Source organism: Oncorhynchus gorbuscha, linkage group LG01, assembly GCF_021184085.1.
Source record: "Oncorhynchus gorbuscha isolate QuinsamMale2020 ecotype Even-year linkage group LG01, OgorEven_v1.0, whole genome shotgun sequence".
Taxonomy (NCBI): domain Eukaryota; kingdom Metazoa; phylum Chordata; class Actinopteri; order Salmoniformes; family Salmonidae; genus Oncorhynchus; species Oncorhynchus gorbuscha.
Window position 1 is genome coordinate 1,850,144 of NC_060173.1, and position 17,704 is coordinate 1,867,847.

The 17,704-nt window shown below is 44.2% G+C and overlaps 1 protein-coding gene across 1 annotated transcript in view; it reads left to right on the forward strand.

Annotated features, from left to right (window-relative positions):
- The first annotated feature begins 3,245 nt into the window (after positions 1 to 3,245).
- rapsn (receptor-associated protein of the synapse, 43kD) overlaps positions 3,246 to 17,704 on the forward strand; it is a 35,154-nt gene continuing 20,695 nt past the window's right edge. Inside the window, exons 1-3 of the mRNA XM_046297135.1 lie at positions 3,246 to 3,648; positions 15,535 to 15,714; positions 16,302 to 16,460. Coding sequence (XP_046153091.1) covers positions 3,364 to 3,648; positions 15,535 to 15,714; positions 16,302 to 16,460 — 624 coding nt within the window. The 5' untranslated portion in view covers positions 3,246 to 3,363. The remainder of the gene's footprint in view (positions 3,649 to 15,534; positions 15,715 to 16,301; positions 16,461 to 17,704) is intronic.

The window sequence follows — 17,704 nt, forward strand, 5'->3', positions numbered from 1 at the left end:
ACCATGTTGTGTTGCTACCATGTTGTGTTGCTACCATGTTGTTTTGCTACCATGTTGTTGTCATGTTGTGTTGCTACCATGCTGTGTTGTCATGTTGTGTTGCTACCATGCTGTGTTGTCATGTTGTGTTGCTACCATGCTGTGTTGTCATGTTGTGTTGCTACCATGCTGTGTTGTCATGTTGTGTTGCTACCATGCTGTGTTGTCATGTTGTGTTGCTACCATGCTGTGTTGTCATGTTGTGTTGCTACCATGCTGTGTTGTCATGTTGTGTTGCTACCATGCTGTGTTGTCATGTCGTGTTGCTACCATGCTGTGTTGTCATGTTGTGTTGCTACCATGTTGTGTTGCTACCATGTTGTGTTGCTGCCTTGCTGTGTTGTTGTCTTAGGTCTCACTTTATGTAGTGTTGTGTTCTCTCGTCATGATGTGTGTTTAATCCTATATTATTATTATTTTTAATCCCAGCTCCCGTCCCCGCAGGAGGCCTTTTGCCTTTTGGTAGGCTGTCATTGTAAATAAGAATTTGTTCTTAACTGACTTGCCTAGTTAAATAAAGGTTAAATAATCTTTATTTAAATGTTTTAAATCCTGGCATGGTTTAGGTCCACTTGTAGAATGTATGTCAAGGAGTATTGAAGCTGTTCTGGCAGCTCACTGTGTCCCAGCACCCTTTAGGACACTACGTTGGGTAAGCCTTCCTTTTGGCAGTTTCCTGTATGGGCTTGTGATCACATTTAATCCATCCATTATTTTTGAGAAACTATTGATCCTCTGTGACTAAATTTTGCTCTGTGGTGTATTTTGAACATTGAGAGCGGGCTCCTGTGTTTGCCCCCAGAATCCTCCTGTGGTTGCCCCCAGAATCCTCCTGTGGTTGCCCCCAGAATCCTCCTGTGTTTGCCCCCAGAATCCTCCTGTGGTTGCCCCCAGAATCCTCCTGTGTTTGCCCCCAGAATCCTCCTGTGTTTGCCCCCAGAATCCTCCTGTGGTTGCCCCCAGAATCCTCCTGTGTTTGCCCCCAGACTCCTCCTGTGTTTGCCCCCAGAATCCTCCTGTGGTTGCCCCCAGAATCCTCCTGTGTTTGCCCCCAGAATCCTCCTGTGTTTGCCCCCAGAATCCTCCTGTGGTTGCCCCCAGAATCCTCCTGTGTTTGCCCCCAGAATCCTCCTGTGGTTGCCCCCAGAATCCTCCTGTGGTTGCCCCCAGAATCCTCCTGTGTTTGCCCCCAGAATCCTCCTGTGTTTGCTCCCAGAATCCTCCTGTGGTTGCCCCCAGAATCCTCCTGTGGTTGCCCCCAGAATCCTCCTGTGGTTGCCCCCAGAATCCTCCTGTGTTTGCCCCCAGAATCCTCCTGTGTTTTCCCCCAGAATCCTCCTGTGTTTTCCCCCAGAATCCTCCTGTGTTTGCCCCCAGAATCCTCCTGTGGTTGCCCCCAGAATCCTCCTGTGTTTGCCCCCAGAATCCTCCTGTGGTTGCCCCCAGAATCCTCCTGTGGTTGCCCCCAGAATCCTCCTGTGTTTGCCCCCAGAATCCTCCTGTGTTTGCTCCCAGAATCCTCCTGTGTTTGCTCCCAGAATCCTCCTGTGGTTGCCCCCAGAATCCTCCTGTGGTTGCCCCCAGAATCCTCCTGTGGTTGCCCCCAGAATCCTCCTGTGTTTGCCCCCAGAATCCTCCTGTGTTTTCCCCCAGAATCCTCCTGTGTTTTCCCACCCGCTGACTCACACAATTGACCAATGACAGCCAGATTTATTATGCATTTATATATATATATATTAAAGTTAATCAGTTAACCAATCAAGGCTGGACCCCACAGTTGCCCCCAGAATCCTCCTGTGATTGACAGTTGCAGTAAGAGGTTGAAAGTGAAACGATATGGGGAATTACCTTCAACTAAATGTGTGGAATAAACATAGGCAGACACTACACTGGGCAGGCCAAGGCTCTGAGTGATCCCATCGATGTGTTTAAGGAGGCTGTTCAACTGAAACCCAAGGCCAGTAACATGTCGGACTTTGTGAACTATTCTGAGCATCAGTTGCTGACACCAGTGTGAGGGTTAAAGTGGGGGTTGTAGTGGCTGTGCGTGTGTGCCTCCAGTCCACTAGACCCACCCACAGGAATGAGTGACCAGCCAGCCACTAGGAGTAGTTTGTTTGACAAGCTGCACCTCCAATGTTGTGAAATAACTTTGCTTATAGCTGTTGCTCTCCTCTCCCAGTTCAGACCCCCCCCCCCCCCACGGTTTGAGTGAGATGCCCAGGTCAGATCCATTTCTGGGTGTAGCTCTATGCATTTTCTGACGGCTGGGATGTGGAGGTAGCGTTTTAACTTCAGTCAGAGTTTGGATGAAAGGTTGAGGTCTTTCTGTGAGGAGGGTAGAGAGGGTATAGCGTCTCCTATCGGGACCTTGGATCTGTGAACAGAGGACAGAGCAGGATTCCTATAGTGACACATGGTCCAGAGTGACAGGGACATCTGCTGCAGCGCCAGCCCAGGGACAGGGAGAGGGAAGGGGGGGGGGGGACACTGGGGCGCTGGACATTCCTTTCACAGGGGTGCGGAGGGAGCAGATATTCTGGGATACCGCTGCCAGCACTTCGCAGGGAGACGTGTTTCTGCAGCGTTTTTCGAAAGCAGAATTTCTTCGGGAAGTGAACTCTGAACTCTTAAAGGTGTTACTGTTGGATCGAGGAAGTAGGGAGGGACACGTTTGGTTTTCCTTTCGCCTCGTCCTCAACGTGATTAGGTATGAAGGTGTTAGTTGGCTGGTCCTTTAAAGTCCTGGATCCAGTTTCCTCCCAGTCATCCTGACCCGTCGCCTGCCGGAGCTGAGAGAGTTGGATCAGAGAGAGAGATATAGAGACCAACTGGATCAGAGAGAGATATAGAGACTTACTGGATCAGAGAGAGAGAGAGACCTACTGCATCAGAGAGAGAGATATAGAGACCAACTGGATCAGAGAGAGAGGCCTACTGGATCAGAGAGAGAGATATAGAGACCTACTGGATCAGAGAGAGAGACCTACTGCATCAGAGAGAGAGAGAGACCTACTGCATCAGAGAGAGAGGCCTACTGGATCAGAGAGATATAGAGGCCTACTGGATCAGAGAGAGAGACCTACTGCATCAGAGAGAGAGAGAGACCTACTGGATCAGAGAGAGAGACCTACTGCATCAGACCTACTGCATCAGAGAGAGAGAGAGACCTACTGTATCAGAGAGAGAGATATAGTACCACAGAGAGGAACGTCAGAGAATCGTAGATCGTTAGAGGATCCTCAGTCTTTACGACCAGATCTTTCTTAACATAACCCACTGTACATGGGCAAGGATCTACTTTCTTAACATAACCCACTGTACATGGGCAAGGATCTACTTTCTTGGTCCTCCACTGAAAGCCAAACAACACCTAAACGGATGAATATTTTTATGAGGCACCTCCTTGTAGCAGAGATGGGCCAGGACCAAACCAAGCAGCAGGTAGAGAAAGGCTTAAAGCTGTACCAGGCCAATCAGACTGACAAAGCCCTGCATGTCTGGACCAAGGTGCTGGAGAAGACCTCAGACCCCGGGGGGAAGTTCAGAGTGCTGGGCTGTCTCATCACTGCCCACTCTGAGATGGGGAAGTATAAAGAGATGCTCAAGGTAAAACAGAGAGAGAGATAGAGAGTCCCTGTCAAATTCACTAGCCATGTTGAAGTAGATGTTTCCTCATTTCTCATCAGTTCAACATACTGTTATTGAAGTGTTGAGATTTTAGCTATTTGGGCAGCATGTCACACAGTTGTAGACACATTCCACATCCTGATTGAACAGTTGATATTAGGCATTAGTTGAGTTAGACAAAAAAAATATTTCATAGGATAGACTTTGTAGTATGATCCTCTGATTTCCTCCAAGTCCTGTATGTATTATGTAAAGGATATCAAATCAAATCAAATGTATTTATATAGCCCTTCGTACATCAGCTGATATCTCAAAGTGCTGTACAGAAACCCAGCCTAAAACCACAAACAGCAAGCAATGCAGGTGTAGAAGCAGTGTCCATATTTTGGGATTATAACGCAGCACTATCAATTTTATAGCAGCAAAGGGTTGGAACTGAAATAATTTTCCAATCGTTTTGTTCTGAACATAAAAAGCTTGTACGTTCCAACCAACAAAATAATGTAATGAACCGGTTCGAAAAACGAAACAAAAAGTACCAGTTTATATCTTTACTTTCTATTCCTTTTTTTAACCTGAAATCAACAGTTGTTTACATTTATCTCATTAAATTACTTCATGAAGCAGGCAAGCTAGTTGTTTAGATCAATCAGTGCAGATGAAGCCGGCCAGCTAGTTGTTCAGATGCATGATGGACACACAAGTGTAGTCTATGGAGCAAGACTCAACTGAAATTTTGCAGGTGAGGAGAGAGCAAGAATGGGTTGAGTAGGAGTCTTGTAGTGTTAAAGGGTAGCTTCCGTCCTTCTCCTCGCCCCTACCTGGGCCCGAACCAACAACTACCTCCCACAAAGCATCGTTACCCATCGCTCCACAAAAGCCACAGCCCTTGCAGAGCAAAGGGGAACAACTACTTCAAGGTCTCAGAGCGAGTGACGTCACTGATTGAAACGCTATTATATCTCACTACGCTAACTAGCTAGCCATTTCACACCGGTTACTCTGGGCATCTTGTTATGACATCATTACCTGAATTAGGTCCACAGAATTATACCTAAGAGGAGCGGCTTCTATGGAGGAACGTTGAATAGCTAGCTAACACGAGAGACAGAGCAGCAACAACATACTGACTCAACTCCAGTCACTTTAATAATGGAAAATGTATGTAAATAATGTATCACTAGCCACTTTAAACAATGCCACTTAATATAATGTTTACATGCCCTGCATTGCTCATCTCATATGTATATACTGTACTCTATACCATCTACTGCATCTTGTCTATGCCGTTCTGTACCATCACTCATTCATATATCTTTATGTACATATTCTTCGTCCCTTTACACTTGTAAAGGTAGTAGTTTTGGAATTGTTAGTTAGATTACTTGTTGGTTATCACTGCATTGTCGGAACTAGAAGCAAAAGCATTTCACTACACTCACATTAACATCTGCTAACCATGTATATGTGACAAAATAAGATTTGATTTGAACTAAAAACACTTCCATTGTGTAGTTAATAAATCCAACATGAAACATGATAACTAGGCCTGTAGTATCCTTAACTAGCATTTGAAAAGGTGAATTCGTTCTTCTCTAGCTAATAAATCATCTCTCTTCCTATTTTCTGAATAATAATTGTAATGTCTGGTCAGTAGCCTGTGCTTCAGAGGGGGGAGGGGCATGTAGCCTACACACACACACGGGCAAAGATTTTCAGCTGACAGGAAGACACTGGAATAAGTTACTGAGTGACAGAGTGAGGGCTTTGCATAGGTGCTTTGTTGCATTTTTTTGTGGATCTGAAAAAATTGCCTGGAATGAAAAAGACGGTTCTGTTCCGGAACAGTATGGATCACTTTCGTACCCGGTTCCATTTCTGTTCTTATGCGGATTTTCAGTTCTGTTCCTTGAACCGGTTCCAAGAATGCATGGGGTTTTAAACTGAAATGGCAGTAAATCTGCTGTGAGATTGTGTGGAGAGATATGATGATGGATATGATGAGTGGATGCTGCTGTTGTCATTAATTTAATGTGTCATCGTGGTGGATGCCAGGGGGCATCCACCACGATGAGTGATCGAGATACGTTCTCCAGCTCTTCCATTGCAGCATTTCAACAATGATGAAAGAACATGGTGTTGTTTCAAACCTCTCCTCCTGGGATTATCCATAGAAATAGATCGGACTAGAATAGACAAAGCCCCTCAGACCATGTCTGAGTATATAATATCTGACTGTAGTACATTCTATTTCTATGGCGTTATCTAAACTGAACCCTGAGGAGCATCAGGGGGTTAATGTGTGGCTTCCACAGGATACAGGCGACTGGGGGCACAGAGAAAGCCTTGCAACCAGAGCTTGGATGTGGGCCTTGTTGACATAAAACTCCCTACTCTCTCCTGTACGCACTGCTTAATGAATACTTCATTAAGTTAGTTACCGGGCCCCAAAACGGGAGACTGTGAATTAAAACTTTAACTTCTGAAACTTCTTAACTCTTATGTGTTAAGGGTGACTAAATTGTTCTATATATTTAGGTACATGACATAATTTTATAAATAACAATATTCCATTACTTCTATCCTATCAAAAGGTTTTGTTTTGTGACTGCAAGGCCAGTCCCCCAGCTACAGATTAGGCCTAGTGATGGACAGAAAAGCACTTTCAATAGAGATCTGTCAAGATGGCATATAGTTTTAGTTACAGTATCTACATTGTGTCTATAGTGTTATCTACATTGTGTCTATAGTGTTATCTACATTGTGTCTATAGTGTTAGTTATCTACATTGTGTCTATAGTGTTATCTACATTGTGTCTATAGTGTTAGTTATCTACATTGTGTCTATAATGTTAGTTATCTACATTGTGTCTATAGTGTTATCTACATTGTGTCTATAATGTTAGTTATCTACAATGTGTCTATAGTGTTATCTACATTGTGTCTATAGTGTTAGTTATCTACATTGTGTCTATAGTGTTAGTTATCTACATTGTGTATATAATGTTAGTTATCTACATTGTGTCTATAATGTTATCTACATTGTGTCTATAGTGTTAGTTATCTACATTGTGTCTATAGTGTTAGTGGTCTACATTGTGTCTATAGTGTTAGTGGTCTACATTGTGTCTATAGTGTTAGTTATCAACATTGTGTCCATAGTGTTAGTTATCAACATTGTGTCCATAGTGTTAGTTATCAACATTGTGTCCTCCATAGTGTTAGTTATCTACATTGTCTCCAGTGTTAGTTATCTACATTGTGTCAATAGTGTTAGTTATCTACATTGTGTCTATAGTGTTAGTTATCTACATTGTGTCTATAGTGTTAGTTATCTACATTGTGTCAATAGTGTTAGTTATCTACATTGTGTCTATAGTGTTAACTACATTGTGTCTATAGTGTTAGTTATCTACATTGTGTCTATAGTGTTAGTTATCTACATTGTGTCTATAGTGTTAGTTATCTACATTGTGTCTATAGTGTTAGTTATCTACATTGTGTCTATAGTGTTAGTTATCTACATTGTGTCTATAGTGTTATCTACATTGTGTCAATAGTGTTAGTTATCTACAATGTGTCCATAGTGTTAGTTATCTACATTGTGTCAATAGTGTTAGTTATCTACATTGTGTCTATAGTGTTAGTTATCTACATTGTGTCAATAGTGTTAGTTATCTACATTGTGTCTATAGTGTTATCTACATTGTGTCAATAGTGTTAGTTATCTACAATGTGTCTATAGTGTTAGTTATCTACATTGTGTCAATAGTGTTAGTTATCTACATTGTGTCTATAGTGTTAGTTATCTACATTGTCTCCAGTGTTAGTTATCTACATTGTGTCTATAGTGTTAGTTATCTACATTGTGTCAATAGTGTTAGTTATCTACATTGTGTCTATAGTGTTAGTTATCTACATTGTGTCTATAGTGTTAGTTATCTACATTGTCTCCAGTGTTAGTTATCTACATTGTGTCTATAGTGTTAGTTATCTACATTTTGTCTATAGTGTTAGTTATCTACATTGTGTCTATAGTGTTAGTTATCTACATTGTGTCTATAGTGCTAGTTATCTACATTGTGTCTATAGTGTTATCTACATTGTGTCTATAGTGTTAGTTAACTACATTGTGTCTATAGTGTTAGTTATCTACATTGTGTCTATAGTGTTATCTACATTGTGTCTATAGTGTTAGTTATCTACATTGTGTCAATAGTGTTAGTTATCTACATTGTGTCAATAGTGTTAGTTATCTACATTGTGTCAATAGTGTTAGTTATCTACATTGTGTCAATAGTGTTATCTACATTGTGTCCATAGTGTTAGTTATCTACATTGTGTCTATAGTGTTAGTTATCTACATTGTGTCTATAGTGTTAGTTATCTACATTGTGTCCATAGTGTTAGTTATCTACATTGTCTCCAGTGTTAGTTATCTACATTGTGTCCATAATGTTAGTTATCTACATTGTGTCAATAGTGTTAGTTATCTACATTGTGTCTATAGTGTTAGTTATCTACATTGTGTCAATAGTGTTAGTTATCTACATTGTGTCCATAGTGTTAGTTATCAACATTGTGTCCTCCATAGTGTTAGTTATCAACATTGTGTCTATAGTGTTAGTTATCTACATTGTGTCTATAGTGTTAGTTATCTACATTGTGTCAATAGTGTTAGTTATCTACATTGTGTCCATAGTGTTAGTTATCTACATTGTGTCTTTAGTGTTAGTTATCTACATTGTGTCATGTTTTGTCATTTATTATCTTGTCTTGTCCCTGTGCTTCCCATTCTATTCGTTTTCCTCTGCTGGTCTTATTAGGTTCTTTCCCTCTTTCTATCCCTCTCTCTCCCCCTCCCTCTCTCACTCTCTCGCTCTCTCTTCTCTCTATCGTTCCGTTCCTGCTCCCAGCTGTTCCTATTCCCCTAATCATCATTTAGTCTTCCCACACCTGTTCCCGATCCTTTTCCCTGATTAGAGTCCCTATTTCTTCCTTTGTGTTCCGTTCCTGTCCTGTCGGTTCCTTGTTTAGAATTCACCGTGCTGTGTTTGTGTATCGCCCTGTCGTGTCGTGTTTTCCTCAGATGCTGCGTGGTGAGCAGGTGTCTGAGTCTGTCTGGTTCAAGTGCCTTCCCGAGGCAACCTGCTGTTCACCTGCTGTTCAAGATCGAGTCTCCAGTTTGTCCTCGTCATATCGAGTGAAAGTTGTGTTTTTTTTTGTTTGTATTTACTTTACTGGATTAAAGACTCTGTTTTCGCCAAGTCGCTTTTGGGTCCTCTTTCACCTCCATGACAGAAGGAACCGACCAAGGAATGGACCCAGCGACTTCAGACGCTCGTTACACTGCCGTCGAGATCCAAGGAGCCATGCTCGGCAGACACGAGCAGGAATTGTCTGCTGCTCGCCATGCCGTGGAGAACCTGGCCGCTCAGGTTTCCGACCTCTCTGGACAGTTCCAGAGTCTACGTCTCGTGCCACCTGTTACTTCCTGGCCTGCCGAGCCTCCAGAACCTAGGGTTAATAACCCACCTTGCTACTCCGGGCAGCCCACTGAGTGCCGCTCCTTTCTCACGCAGTGTGAGATTGTGTTCTCTCTCCAACCCAACACATACTCTAGAGAGAGAGCTCGGGTTGCTTACGTCATTTCACTCCTTACTGGCCGGGCTCGAGAATGGGGCACAGCTATCTGGGAGGCAAGGGCTGATTGCTCTAACAAGTTCCAGAACTTTAAAGAGGAGATGATTCGGGTTTTTGACCGTTCAGTTTTTGGTAGGGAGGCTTCTAGGGCCCTGGCTTCCTTATGCCAAGGTGAACGGTCCATAACGGATTATTCTATTGAGTTTCGCACTCTTGCTGCCTCTAGTGAGTGGAACGAGCCGGCGCTGCTCGCTCGTTTTCTGGAGGGACTCCACGCAGTGGTTAAGGATGAGATTCTCTCCCGGGAGGTTCCTTCAGATGTGGACTCTTTGATTGCTCTCGCCATCCGCATAGAACGACGGGTAGATCTTCGTCACCGGGCTCGTGGAAGAGAGCTCGCATCAACGGTGTTTCCCTGCTCCGCATCGCAACCATCTCCCTCCTCTGGCTCAGAGACTGAGCCCATGCAGTTGGGAGGGATTCGCATCTCGACTAAGGAGAGGGAACGGAGGATCACCAACCGCCTGTGCCTCTATTGCGGAGTTGCTGGACATTTTGTTAATTCATGTCCAGTAAAAGCCAGAGCTCATCTGTAAGCGGAGGGCTACAGGTGAGCGCAACTACTCAAGTCTCTCCATCAAAATCCTGTACTACTTTGTCGGTCCATCTACGCTGGACCGGTTCGGGTGCTACATGTAGTGCCTTGATAGACTCTGGGGCTGAGGGTTGTTTCATGGACGAAGCATGGGTTCGGAAACATGACATTCCTTTCAGAGAGTTAGAGAAGCCTACGCCCATGTTCGCCTTAGATGGTAGTCATCTTCCCAGTATCAGATTTGAGACACTACCGTTAACCCTCACAGTATCTGGTAACCACAGTGAGACTATTTCTTTTTTGATTTTTCGTTCACCGTTTACACCTGTTGTTTTGGGTCATCCCTGGCTAGTATGTCATAATCCTTCTATTAATTGGTCTAGTAATTCTATCCTATCCTGGAACGTTTCTTGTCATGTGAAGTGTTTAATGTCTGCCATCCCTCCCGTTTCTTCTGTCCCTACTTCTCAGGAGGAACCTGGCGATTTGACAGGAGTGCCGGAGGAATATCATGATCTGCGCACGGTCTTCAGTCGATCCCGAGCCAACTCCCTTCCTCCTCACCGGTCGTATGATTGTAGTATTGATCTCCTTCCGGGGACCACTCCTCCTCGGGGTAGACTATACTCTCTGTCGGCTCCCGAACGTAAGGCTCTCGAGGATTATTTGTCTGTGTCTCTTGACGCCGGTACCATAGTGCCTTCTTCCTCTCCCGGCCGGGGCGGGGTTCTTTTTTGTTAAGAAGAAGGACGGTACTCTGCGCCCCTGCGTGGATTATCGAGGGCTGAATGACATAACGGTTAAGAATCGTTATCCGCTTCCCCTTATGTCATCAGCCTTCGAGATTCTGCAGGGAGCCAGGTGCTTTACTAAGTTGGACCTTCGTAACGCTTACCATCTCGTGCGCATCAGAGAGGGGACGAGTGGAAAACGGCGTTTAACACTCCGTTAGGGCATTTTGAGTACCGGGTTCTGCCGTTTGGTCTCGCCAATGCGCCAGCTGTTTTTCAGGCATTAGTTAATGATGTTCTGAGAGACATGCTGAACATCTTTGTTTTTGTCTATCTTGACGATATCCTGATTTTTCTCCGTCACTCGAGATTCATGTTCAGCACGTTCGACGTGTTCTACAGCGCCTTTTAGAGAATTGTCTCTACGTAAAGGCTGAGAAGTGCTCTTTTCATGTCTCCTCCGTTACTTTTCTCGGTTCCGTTATTTCCGCTGAAGGCATTCAGATGGATTCCGCTAAGGTCCAAGCTGTCAGTGATTGGCCCGTTCCAAGGTCACGTGTCGAGTTGCAGCGCTTTTTAGGTTTCGCTAATTTCTATCGGCGTTTCATTCGTAATTTCGGTCAAGTTGCTGCCCCTCTCACAGCTCTTACTTCTGTCAAGACGTGTTTTAAGTGGTCCGGTTCCGCCCAGGGAGCTTTTGATCTTCTAAAAGAACATTTTACGTCCGCTCCTATCCTCGTTACTCCTGACGTCACTAGACAATTCATTGTCGAGGTTGACGCTTCAGAGGTAGGCGTGGGAGCCATTCTATCCCAGCGCTTCCAGTCTGACGATAAGGTTCATCCTTGCGCTTATTTTTCTCATCGCCTGTCGCCATCTGAGCGCAACTATGATGTGGGTAACCGTGAACTGCTCGCCATCCGCTTAGCCCTAGGCGAATGGCGACAGTGGTTGGAGGGGGCGACCGTTCCTTTTGTCGTTTGGACAGACCATAAGAACCTTGAGTACATCCGTTCTGCCAAACGACTTAATGCCCGTCAAGCTCGTTGGGCGTTGTTTTTCGCTCGTTTCGAGTTTGTGATTTCTTACCGTCCGGGTAGCAAGAACACCAAGCCTGATGCCTTATCCCGTCTGTTTAGTTCTTCTGTGGCTTCTACTGATCCCGAGGGGATTCTTCCTTATGGGCGTGTTGTCGGGTTAACAGTCTGGGGAATTGAAAGACAGGTTAAGCAAGCACTCACGCACACTGCGTCGCCGCGCGCTTGTCCTAGTAACCTCCTTTTCGTTCCTGTTTCCACTCGTCTGGCTGTTCTTCAGTGGGCTCACTCTGCCAAGTTAGCTGGTCATCCCGGTGTTCGAGGCACTCTTGCGTCTATTCGCCAGCGCTTTTGGTGGCCGACTCAGGAGCGTGACACGCGCCGTTTCGTGGCTGCTTGTTCGGACTGCGCGCAGACTAAGTCGGGTAACTCTCCTCCTGCCGGTCGTCTCAGACCGCTCCCCATTCCTTCTCGACCATGGTCTCACATCGCCCTAGACTTCATTACCGGTCTGCCTTTGTCTGCGGGGAAGACTGTGATTCTTACGGTTGTCGATAGGTTCTCTAAGGCGGCACATTTCATTCCCCTCGCTAAACTTCCTTCCGCTAAGGAGACGGCACAAATCATTATCGAGAATGTATTCAGAATTCATGGCCTCCCGTTAGACGCCGTTTCAGACAGAGGCCCGCAATTCACGTCACAGTTTTGGAGGGAGTTCTGTCGTTTGATTGGTGCGTCCGTCAGTCTCTCTTCCGGGTTTCATCCCCAGTCTAACGGTCAAGCAGAGAGGGCCAATCAGACGATTGGTCGCATACTACGCAGCCTTTCTTTCAGAAACCCTGCGTCTTGGGCAGAACAGCTCCCCTGGGCAGAATACGCTCACAATTCGCTTCCTTCGTCTGCTACCGGGTTATCTCCGTTTCAGAGTAGTCTGGGTTACCAGCCTCCTCTGTTCTCTTCCCAGCTTGCCGAGTCCAGCGTTCCCTCCGCTCAAGCGTTTGTCCAACGTTGTGAGCGCACCTGGAGGAGGGTGAGGTCTGCACTTTGCCGTTACAGGGCACAGACTGTGAGAGCCGCCAATAAACGCAGGATTAAGAGTCCAAGGTATTGTTGCGGCCAGAGAGTGTGGCTTTCCACTCGCAACCTTCCTCTTACGACAGCTTCTCGTAAGTTGACTCCGCGGTTCATTGGTCCGTTCCGTGTCTCCCAGGTCGTCAATCCTGTCGCTGTGCGACTGCTTCTTCCGCGACATCTTCGTCGCGTCCATCCTGTCTTCCATGTCTCCTGTGTTAAGCCCTTTCTTCGCACCCCCGTTCGTCTTCCCTCCCCCCCTCCCGTCCTTGTCGAGAGCGCACCTATTTACAAGGTACATAAGATCATGGACATGCGTTCTCGGGACGGGGTCACCAATACTTAGTGGATTGGGAGGGTTACGGTCCTGAGGAGAGGAGTTGGGTTCCGTCTCGGGACGTGCTGGACCGTTCACTCATCGATGATTTCCTCCGTTGCCGCCAGGATTCCTCCTCGAGTGCGCCAGGAGGCGCTCGGTGAGTGGGGGGGTACTGTCATGTTTTGTCATTTATTATCTTGTCTTGTCCCTGTGCTTCCCATTCTATTCGTTTTCCTCTGCTGGTCTTATTAGGTTCTTTCCCTCTTTCTATCCCTCTCTCTCCCCCTCCCTCTCTCACTCTCTCGCTCTCTCTTCTCTCTATCGTTCCGTTCCTGCTCCCAGCTGTTCCTATTCCCCTAATCATCATTTAGTCTTCCCACACCTGTTCCCGATCCTTTTCCCTGATTAGAGTCCCTATTTCTTCCTTTGTGTTCCGTTCCTGTCCTGTCGGTTCCTTGTTTAGAATTCACCGTGCTGTGTTTGTGTATCGCCCTGTCGTGTCGTGTTTTCCTCAGATGCTGCGTGGTGAGCAGGTGTCTGAGTCTGTCTGGTTCAAGTGCCTTCCCGAGGCAACCTGCTGTTCACCTGCTGTTCAAGATCGAGTCTCCAGTTTGTCCTCGTCATATCGAGTGAAAGTTGTGTTTTTTTTTGTTTGTATTTACTTTACTGGATTAAAGACTCTGTTTTCGCCAAGTCGCTTTTGGGTCCTCTTTCACCTCCATGACACATTGTGTCTATAGTGTTAGTTATCTACATTGTGTCTATAGTGTTAGTTATCTACATTGTGTCTATAGTGTTATCTACATTGTGTCTTTAGTGTTAGTTATCTACATTGTGTCTATAGTGTTAGTTATCTACATTGTGTCTATAGTGTTAGTTATCTACATTGTGTCTATAGTGTTAGTTATCTACATTGTGTCTATAGTGTTAGTTATCTACATTGTGTCTATAGTGTTAGTTATCTACATTGTCAATAGTGTTAGTTATCTACATTGTGTCAATAGTGTTAGTTATCTACATTGTGTCTATAGTGTTAGTTATCTACATTGTGTCCATAGTGTTAGTTATCTACATTGTGTCAATAGTGTTAGTTATCTACATTGTGTCAATAGTGTTAGTTATCTACATTGTGTCTATAGTGTTAGTTATCTACATTGTGTCCATAGTGTTAGTTGTCTACATTGTGTCTATAGTGTTAGTTATCTAAATTGTGTCCATAGTGTTATCTACATTGTGTCTATAGTGTTAGTTATCTACATTGTGTCCATAGTGTTAGTTGTCTACATTGTGTCTATAGTGTTAGTTATCTACATTGTGTCAATAGTGTTATCTACATTGTGTCCATAGTGTTAGTTATCTACATTGTGTCTATAGTGTTAGTTATCTACATTGTGTCTATAGTGTTAGTTATCTACATTGTGTCCATAGTGTTAGTTATCTACATTGTCTCCAGTGTTAGTTATCTACATTGTGTCCATAATGTTAGTTATCTACATTGTGTCAATAGTGTTAGTTATCTACATTGTGTCTATAGTGTTAGTTATCTACATTGTGTCAATAGTGTTAGTTATCTACATTGTGTCCATAGTGTTAGTTATCAACATTGTGTCCTCCATAGTGTTAGTTATCAACATTGTGTCTATAGTGTTAGTTATCTACATTGTGTCTATAGTGTTAGTTATCTACATTGTGTCAATAGTGTTAGTTATCTACATTGTGTCCATAGTGTTAGTTATCTACATTGTGTCTTTAGTGTTAGTTATCTACATTGTGTCTATAGTGTTAGTTATCTACATTGTGTCTATAGTGTTAGTTATCTACATTGTGTCTATAGTGTTATCTACATTGTGTCTTTAGTGTTAGTTATCTACATTGTGTCTATAGTGTTAGTTATCTACATTGTGTCTATAGTGTTAGTTATCTACATTGTGTCTATAGCGTTAGTTATCTACATTGTGTCTATAGTGTTAGTTATCTACATTGTGTCTATAGTGTTAGTTATCTACATTGTGTCTATAGTGTTAGTTATCTACATTGTCAATAGTGTTAGTTATCTACATTGTGTCAATAGTGTTAGTTATCTACATTGTGTCTATAGTGTTAGTTATCTACATTGTGTCCATAGTGTTAGTTATCTACATTGTGTCAATAGTGTTAGTTATCTACATTGTGTCAATAGTGTTAGTTATCTACATTGTGTCTATAGTGTTAGTTATCTACATTGTGTCCATAGTGTTAGTTGTCTACATTGTGTCTATAGTGTTAGTTATCTAAATTGTGTCCATAGTGTTATCTACATTGTGTCTATAGTGTTAGTTATCTACATTGTGTCCATAGTGTTAGTTGTCTACATTGTGTCTATAGTGTTAATTATTAATGATTAATTATCTACATTGGTCCGACCTATTTTGGCCAAATAGTCCTTCATCCAAATCGTCCTTCATCCTCTCTCTCTCTCTCCTCCGTCAGTATGCTTTGGCCCAGATAGACACAGCCAGGGAGATGGAGGACCCAGACTACCTGACTGAGGGCTACCTGAACCTGGCTAGGAGCAACGAGAAGCTGTGTGACTTCCAGAAGACTGTGTCCTACTGTAAGACCTGCCTGAACATGCAGGGAACTACTGTCAGTCTGCAACTTAACGGACAGGTGGGTCTCAGCAATAATACACAATAATATTATAATACTGTAATACATGCTGTTTCGCCTTATTTCCTGTTGCCAAACCAAACAGGACACATTCATAATGGTGGCAGAAAACAAAACACCACAACAATAAACAACACGTTCTTACAGTGAGACAAAACAATCGGAAAATAAAGAGAATGGGACCTCTGGGACCTCTGGAACCTCTGGGACCTCTGGGGCGTCTGGGACCTCTGGGGCGTCTGGGACCTCTGGGGCTTCTGGGACCTCTGGGACCTCTGGGACCTCTGGGACCTCTGGGACCTCTGGATGTCTGGGACCTCTGGATGTCTGGGACCTCTGGATGTCTGGGACCTCTGGATGTCTGGGACCTCTGGGATCTCTGGGACCTCTGGGATCTCTGGGACCTCTGGGACCTCTGGGATCTCTGGATGTCTGGGATCTCTGGATGTCTGGGACCTCTGGAGGTCTGGGACCTCTGGACGTCTGCGTACATCTGAGTTTACTGAAAAAAAATGCCACAATGCAAATGAAGTCAAGGCCTTTACGACTTCTGCCTTTATGACCTCTGCCTCTACTTGTGTTTCCAGGTGTGTCTGAGCATGGGCAACGCGTTCCTGGGCGTCAGTGTGTTCCAGAAGGCTCTAGAGAGCTATGAGAAGGCTCTGCGCTACGCCCACAACAACGATGACAAGATGCTGGAGTCTAGAGTCTGCTGCAGCCTGGGGAACTTCTATATCCAGCTCAAGGTAAAGTGTCGACAGTATGTCTATTATGACGCTCTGAGAAAATGTCCTATATTTGTTATTACATTGGTAAAAAGAGTCTTCAGAGTATTATCAATTCTCAGAAGAGTCCTCCTTCAATTCAACACAGTTATATTTGAGGACACATCTTGTCAAATGCATTTTGGTGCAAAGGCTGAGTGAGCCACATAGGCCCTGGTCAGAGGGCTGTTGTATTCAGGCCTGGTAGAGGCCTGTGTAGTAGTGTGTTTTGTCCCCTACACTGGTCCCAGACTAACTGTGTTGTCCCTAGTACAGTTGTTATTGTAGTTATGTTGTATTGTAGCCTGGTAGAGGTCTGTTGTATTCTAGCTTGGTGGAGGCCTGCCTGTGTAGTCGAGGCCTGGGTCTAGCCTGGTAGAGGGCCTGTTGTATTCCGTTTTGACACGTGAGATTTGTCCCAGTAATCCCTAGATTCCAAAAAATGGATTGGTTTCAATCAGGTCCAGTTTAGCCGGCGTCCGGAGAATGAAAGTTGAATCTGCTTGCCCTAATAATACAGGACAGACTAAACTCTCAGCGGTCATTAATTAAATCGCCGGTTAGAATATTATGGCATCAAGTTAGAACGCTTATAAAGAGGTAAAGTTTATATCAAAACTGTAGTGTTGCTGATCCGGACTGCTAAATCTGGCTGTAGACCGAGTGTGTGTTTCACAGAGCTGCCCTCTTTTATGGGAATGGGATAACATGGTTCAATTAAATAAAAGTTCAATTCAATTTTTTAAATGGACGCCGGCTCCTCACGGCAGTGTAGCCTAGTGGTTAGAGCGCTGAACAGGCAGTTAACCCACTGTTCCCAGGCCGTCATTGAAAATAAGAATTTGTTCTTAACTGACTTGCCTAGTTAAATAAAGGTAAAATAAATAAAAAACTCATCCATCTGTTCAGTTTCCTCCCATTAGGACTATGAGAAAGCCCTGTTCTTCCTGTGTAAATGATGTCATGTCCTCCCATCAGGACTATGAGAAAGCCCTGTTCTTCCTGTGTAAATGATCTGATATGTCCTCCCATCAGGACTATGAGAAAGCCCTGTTCTTCCTGTGTAAATGATGTCATGTCCTCCCATCAGGACTATGAGAAAGCCCTGTTCTTCTTGTGTAAATTATCTGATATGTCCTCCCATCAGGACTATGAGAAAGCCCTGTTCTTCCTGTGTAAATGATGTCATGTCCTCCCATCAGGACTATGAGAAAGCCCTGTTCTCC